General features: G+C 40.7%; 1 protein-coding gene across 1 annotated transcript; it reads left to right on the top strand.

Moving 5' to 3' along the window:
- The first annotated feature begins 3,914 nt into the window (after nucleotides 1–3,914).
- Nucleotides 3,915–6,940, top strand: june (JunE proto-oncogene, AP-1 transcription factor subunit). The gene has a single exon (XM_036139991.1). It carries the CDS (start codon nucleotides 4,033–4,035, stop codon nucleotides 5,074–5,076), a length of 1,044 nt encoding a protein of 347 aa, XP_035995884.1. The 5' UTR covers nucleotides 3,915–4,032; the 3' UTR covers nucleotides 5,077–6,940.
- Nucleotides 6,941–7,433: the final 493 nt, after the last annotated feature.

Raw genomic sequence — 7,433 nt, 5'->3', positions numbered from 1 at the left:
TGTAAAAAATCATTTTATTCTCCTTTACTTTTCACATTTTTCTAACGTTACACTGACTAAATTCTGTGTATTTTATTGAGATTCTATGTGACAAACTAACACAAAGTAGAGAATCATTGTAAAGCAGAAGGAAATGTTTCATACTTTTCCGTTCTTTTAAAATATACATATAAATTCTGAAAAGTGTGGAGTGCATTTTTATTAAGAACCTCAGTTTTCAAGTCATTCTTGCAGATTCCCAGTTTGATTTAGGTCTGGACTTTGACTAGGCCATTCTAGCACATGAATATGCTCTGATCTAAACCCTCCCATAGTATATCTGGCTGTATGTTTAAGGTAATTGTCCTGCTGGAAAACAAACCTCCACCCCAGCCTCAGTTCTCGCATTGCTCTCACCAAGATCCAAACAGGAGTTTTTTTAAACTTTAGTTATGTCAGTAAAGGTCAGATTTCTTGAGTGCACCACCAATAATTGTCCAGTGGACAGATCCTCCCACCTGAGCTATTAGTCTCTACAGCTCCTCCAGAGATGCTAGAGTCCCCTTGGCTGCATCAGTTCAGGTCCATGTCTTGGTAGGCCTGCAGGTGGCTGATTGAGATACGTCCTGAAGGTAGCTGGTACAGTAGGATTTGATTTATTGTAATCAGAGCATAGGTGAAAAACCAAAAGCATGCCACACTTTTCAGATTTTATCAGCAGGAACTATGTATCATTCTTCTTACAGTTAATAATTGTTCACTTAACTGTGTTTGTCTGTCGCAGAAAATCCCCCCCCCACCCCCCCCCCCCAGCCCCCCCCAAAAAAAAACACACAAAGTTTCTCAGTTTTTTAGATTTTAAAGTTTCTTAAACCATGCTATCGAGGCCTGGGGCAGGGTGCACCTTTTCCAACCCACCAGCATTATAAACAAATACACCTAAGTTACAAATTTCAGAACATTTTTATTCATCCATCTGTTGTCCTCAAAACGGGTCTCCACTGCAAAACGGAACTTAAAATAAGTAAAATGTTCTTAAAATGACTGTATTTGTCCTTGATTTGAGCAGGTAAATAAGATGATCTGCCAATGGAATAAGATTCTTGCACTTAAAATAGGAACAATTAATCTCCATCGTCTTATTTCAAGTGCAGGATGTCTAATTATCTTATTTTAGGGGTAAAATTACTCATTCCATTGGCAAATAATCTTCTTTACCTGCTCAAATCAAGGACAAATACACTAACTTTAAGAACATTTTACTTATTTTTAGATCCGTTTTTGCAGTGGCAGAGCTAATGGAGAGAAATCAGACAGCCGTTTCCCCAGGCGACATTGTCCAGATTATTCTGGGGGACCCCGAGGCGTTTCCAGACCAGAAGGGATTCATGGCTCCTCCAGCAGGTCATGGTCTGCCGGGGGGGTCTCCTCCCAGTGGGATGTGCCTGGAAAGCCTCTAAATGCAGGTTTCCAGGAAGCCTCCTGGTCAGACGAACCTCCTCAGCTGACCTCGCTGGATGTGGGGGAAGAGCAGCTCGACTCTTAGCCTCTCCCTGGATGCTGGAGCTCCTCTCTTTCTCTGCGAGACTGGCCCTGAGAGAGGAAGCTCGTTTCTGCCAGGTTTATCCAGAACCATGCCCTTTGGATCAAGGTGATCATCTGAATCCTGCAGAAAAAAAACCTCCAAACCCATCTATCCACCTCCGCCACTATGACTAACAGGACTCCAGTCTGTGAGGCTGACTGCTAATCAGGATACCTTGAAGATGGCGAGCTCTGACTGGACCGAGGGGCCTCTGCATTGGTCATAAGGTGATCCACCCTGGAAACCGGCAGAACCCCCACCGGACTTTATCTGGAAACGTTCCTCTCCCCGATGCTTAACGCTGAGAATCTGAATCCCGAGACGTTTTGCTGTAACCTATGAGAAACTGAACCTGGCGCTGTGATCCAGGTAGGAAGCATTACGGGAATCATTGCAGTCCTTTCCCCCCCTGCACTTCTGAGGAAGATCTCCACGGCGTTTCATCACTGCTTTTACCAGCACAATGAAAGAGGGATGTTGTTTTTCTTTGCCAGTAGGAGAGTGATCAATCGTAGGGAAGTAAAATATCTGAAGTGAAAGCGGAGCCCAGCCCTGTTGTGGTCAGTTTCAGCAGAAATCACAGGTTCTCATGGGATGGACAAACTTCTCCTTTATCACAGATAGCAGCTTTAATGATACTTTATGAATCCTAGGAGAAAACTGTATAAACAGGTCATCTGTGCACTGAGTCTGAGAGGCTGCATTTATGCGCCTCATAAGAAATCAGTAATGTGTCTTTCAGAGGACCGGTTGAATGAAGAGCGATATATCAAAAAAAACAGGGAGGCTATCATCTGATGCTAAACTTTAGCATCATGGCTCATGTCTTGTCAGGAATAAATTAGACTGAATTAAAACAATCTTGTGCTGAATCATATTAATCCATGTATGAATTAAAAGTTCAGTGGTAATTAAAAATGTTAGTGTTGCAACATTTATAAATATTACGTACAATTCTCCTGTTTTTAATCCAATAGGTGGAGTTTATTTTACTGGCATTAGTAACCAATCAAACCACATTCTGGTTCTGGTTCTGAATATCGAGCTTCTGAGTCTGCACAAGTCAAGGGATGAGCTAGGGTTGTCTGGAAACTTGAAAAATGTAGTCTTTATTTATTAATAATAATAATAATAATAATAATAATAATAATAATCATAATACATTTTATCTGTAATGCACATTACATTTGACATCAAACCTCAAAGTGCTACAGTGGCAAAGAGATAAAAACAACAACATAATAATGAAACATAAAAGCAACAACTTTAAGCTATTTCCTATTAGCAGCGTGTCAAGAAGAAACAGTTTGTTCCTATTTCTTTATCTGAATTCACTAGAAGAGACAATTTTAGCATCAGCTAACGACAGCAACAACTTGACTTCCAAAGAATTCTCTATTCCCCTAAAACAGTCTGAGAAACTTAAAACTCAGTTAATGTAGTTGTGTTGCAACTATATATATATATATATATATATATATATATATATATATATATATATATATATATATATATATATATATATGTAGCGCTGTTGCCTTGCAGCAAGAAGGTCCTGGGTTCGAGTACACCCCTGGGTCTCTCTGCATTGAGTTTGCATGTTCTCCCTGTGCATGCGTGGGTTCTCTCTTATTTCTTGGTCATTACAAAAAAAGCAATTATCTGCTAAATAGATTTCATCCAGAAAACATGTTTTTTGGATGAAGGACTGTACTGAAAATATATTTTTTTTAAAGATGGCAAGTTTAAAAAAAGAACTTCTGAAGACCTGAGCTCTACTGATCAAAAGCACAGAAAAAGACAACAGGGGAAATTGGCTGATTGGGAGCAAGAATAGAAAATAATTCAGGGATGTTAATGTCCAAAATGAAAGACATACACAATAAAAAAAATTAAGGTGGACACCATTTATTAACCTCTTCTGTCACCTTCATCAGTCACAGATTATTCATTCTAAAATCTGTACATTAAAAATAAAAGTTGTATTTTCTCTTTAATGTCCCTCCATTTCATAGAATGTTTTTTTCAGGTTTAATTTAAAAATAAATGCCCAGAAAAGGCACTAAAGGCAATCTGCTGTGTTCTGTCCAGGTTTGTCAACTTAATGTTTAAGTACGGGTGAATAAATCTAATGCTTAAGTTATATTTGCGAGGAAAACCTTCCAGCTTTTCTAAACCTGCAGTTTGTTTACAGACGACAGAACAAGCTGATAGTTGCAACTTCCCAATAAAAAATGAAGTAAATGGCAAAAAATACCTTTTCACCTAATTTTATTTATTTTATTTATTTTTTGGGGGGGGGGGTTAATGCTTTAAAATGTCTGATTATCCTGTTTGTTTTTTTTTCGGCAGCTCTCTGGTCTCCCGCCTTCATCCCTCAGCCGCAGACGTCAGTGGAACCTTTCAATCTGCTGTGACATTCAGGTTAATCTGATTATGAAGCTTTCCCCTGAGACTTCTCTTTGTCAATGACGGCCATGATGGAGACTCCTTTCTACCACGACGACTCCCCCGCCGTCCCCAGCTTCAGCCAGGTTGCAGAGTACGAGCGTTACCCAGGAAGTAAGATGCTGATGAGTAAGAAGGCCATGTCCATGGCTGGAAGCCACCACTTCCTGAGTGGGGGCAGTAACGCAGCAGTGGGAAGGAGTGGGAACCACAACAACCTGGTGCTCACCGGTAACGGCGCCTTGATGACATCAACCTCGTCATCTACGCCGTCGTCTGCAGATATGAACCTGCTAAAGCTGGCGTCCCCCGACCTGGAGCATCTCATCATCCAGTCTAACCAGGGACTGGTCACCACGAGCCCGGTGTCCAACTCCAGCAACCCTTTCCTCTACCGCAACCAGGCCACCAACGAGCAAGAGGGGTTCGCAGACGGCTTCGTTAAAGCCCTGGCGGACCTTCACAAACAGAACCAGTTGGTGGGAGGTGGACACATGTCCCCGTCCTCGTCCTCCACCGTCTCCCTGCAGGCGTCCTACCAGAGGAATCTGATGTCCGGAGGAGACATGCCGGTCTACACCAACCTGAGCAGCTACAACCCCGGCCAGATTCCTTACCCCAGCGGGCAGATGGCGTATGGTGGAGGTTCAGGGCATGGTGGCGGTGGCCCCCCCACCCACGCCCGAGGTCTAGACGCCCCTCAGATTGTCCCGGAGGTGCCCCACCCGCCGGGCGACCCCACCTCCCCGCCTTCCCTCTCCCCCATCGACTTGGAGACGCAGGAGCGCATCAAGGCGGAACGCAAGAAACTCCGAAACCGCATCGCCGCGTCCAAGTGCCGGAAGCGGAAGCTGGAGCGAATTTCGCGGCTCGAGGAGAAGGTGAAGGTGCTGAAGAGTCAGAACTCGGACCTGGCCTCCACCGCTGCAATGCTGCGGCAGCAGGTCGCTCAGCTCAAACAGAAGGTCATGAGTCACGTGACCAACGGCTGCCAGATCGCTGTGGCGTCCGGAGCGGCCTCCAAATCTGGGGGAGGAACCGGCAGTGAGGACTCCAGCTGCTGAGGAGGTTCACCAGGAGGAGGTCAATGATTGGATGAGAAGCCGAAAGGCCAAAGGTTTTCTACAACTATGGCATTTTGCCCAGATTGTTAGAACAAGCACTGGGCGGGACTCTTGGTGTTGAGAAACCTGGATCTTACTGGGATTAACAGCCCGACAGTTCAGATGAGCCAACCTTCCAGTCCAAGTAGGACAAAGGGAAAGCAACAAATGGAGCAGGATGGATTAATCTCTTTAAATCCTTCCAATTTGGGATTCTGACACTGAAATATTAAAGGCAAGACCAGCATTTCTGACACATCTTTAACCATCTGGTGGGATTTGCTCACAGCCAGATTCCCAACGTTTTTTAATTTCAGCTCGTTGTTTCCCTCAGATGTCGCCTGAGAATCATGACTGACGATAAGTGGAAATAATTCTTGTCATCCTTCATAAAAAGAAAACACTCAAACATTTCAAAGAAATAAACTCTATGAAACACAATTAATATGAAGACTTTTACAGTGTGAGTCAAAGACAGTTTTCCAAAATAGAAAACAAAAACAAACTTTGAAAAATGTTTTCCTGCTTCAATAGATTGAATCATAATTTTCTTGGAATGATTTACACTAATTTGTGTCTCAAAGTTAAAATGTAAACTTTTTTTTCCAAATCCGCTCATTCATGCTATTATTACTGAACTAATATATCTCTTCACAGCAGCTCTCTGTAGGAAAGTGCTGTGTTTTTCCTTCAATTTCAGTTTTGCAAGCACACGTTTTTTTTATTTTGTTTTTATAATGAAACTGGTAAAAAAAAAGAAACAGTTTTCAAGATCCAGCACCAATTTTTGACTTGTCTGCACTGGAACACACTATTTCAATCGATGAAGACGAATGAGTTACATTTATTATAAACGGCAACAATTTCGTATCTTTTTTTGACATCTGTATAAAGAAGTTTCACATAACATCCAAGTTTTCGTGGGATAACATGTTTTTTTTATCATCTTTTCTACAATATAAAAAATATTCATTCATGTAAATGTATTCATCGGGTGTAGCTATTCATGTTTTATGGATGAGCAGCTCTGACAAAAGCAGGTAAATTTTAACATTTACAGTAATTTGCCATTTTGTCAGTCTGACCTTTTTATCCTTGTCATATATTTTACCCAGAAATGTATTTTGGTCTGAATTATAAACATAATGCTGGTTGTGACAAGAAGAAAAATATTTTCTTAGATTTTTCTTTCAAACTAAACCTGTATTTGGAGACTTGTTTTTATCCTTTAGGAGGGCAACAGGTAATTACAATATAGATTGCTAAATTTATTTTTCCTATTCTTTTTTTTTACAGTGCAAAATGAAAAGATATGGAAAATCAATTTCTAGTCCAGGTAAAGTGCGGGATGTGAGGCAGCATGCTTTTAGGGTGTTGTTATTAATGCAGATTCATGTAGATATGATGCACTGAGTCCATTTATAAGAGAGTATGGTTCTCTGAGGATGTTGTAAATGTCTTTTGAATCACAGTTAAGCTGTTTTAAGACATTTCTGAGATTTAAGGGATCTTTTTGACGTTCCTATGAGTCTCTTTACAATTTTCAGTGAATTCCTGAAGTTTCATGCAGTTTTATGGTGGTTTGATGTGTATGCCAGTTTTTTAACGGGCTCTTTCAAGTGTCTCTGATATATTTTGGAATTGCTGTAATGAAATTTAGGACACTAAACTTAAGGACATTGATTAAAGGTTCTTTCAACCACTTATTTCCTAATGAGACTTTAGATTCAGTGTGCTGAATCTTAGCAGTCATTACCCACAATAGAAAGAAGAATAGAAGAGATTCTCAGGTGGAAAAGGTTCTCAATGATGAGTTGACCTAACCACTCCTATACCATTACATATGGGCTGATGCTCTGTTTTAAACCTTAACAAGGCTTGGCTTTAACATCAAAGTTCCTTACCTTCACCAAAAAACAGCCACGTTGAAACATGATCAATGGTTCCACAACAGACTGTATGCAAAGAAAAGTGTAACAATCCAAAAACACACCCTTTGCTTAAATGTTTTGTTATTGTTGTATTTGGCATGGCAGATGACAAAACTATCGCTTCAGCTTTTGTAGATGTTTCTGTATCCCACTGAGGTGCTGCCAGTATTAGGCGAACGCTCTATTGGATTTTTATTTCTACTACACAGTAAGACTGTTCTAAAAAAAAAAAAGCTTGAAGCATTTAGATACAAAATAATTATCTGTAATTTAAAATATTGAGCTTTGATTTAAAGCTGTATATTATTCCGATTCATATTTTTTAACATTTAGCGCCTGCTTTTGCTTTGGACCTTTGCAGCCATAACATAAAATACATTGGATGCT

Source organism: Fundulus heteroclitus, chromosome 8 (genome assembly GCF_011125445.2).
Source record: "Fundulus heteroclitus isolate FHET01 chromosome 8, MU-UCD_Fhet_4.1, whole genome shotgun sequence".
Classification (NCBI taxonomy): Eukaryota; Metazoa; Chordata; class Actinopteri; order Cyprinodontiformes; family Fundulidae; genus Fundulus; species Fundulus heteroclitus.
Note: the sequence above shows the minus strand (reverse complement) of the source record. Positions and strands in the feature narration are given on the sequence as shown.

Coding starts and splice junctions, on each gene's coding strand:
- june (XM_036139991.1), top strand. CDS start 4,033: ATGACGGCCATGATGGAGACTCCTTTCTACCACGACGACTCCCCCGCC.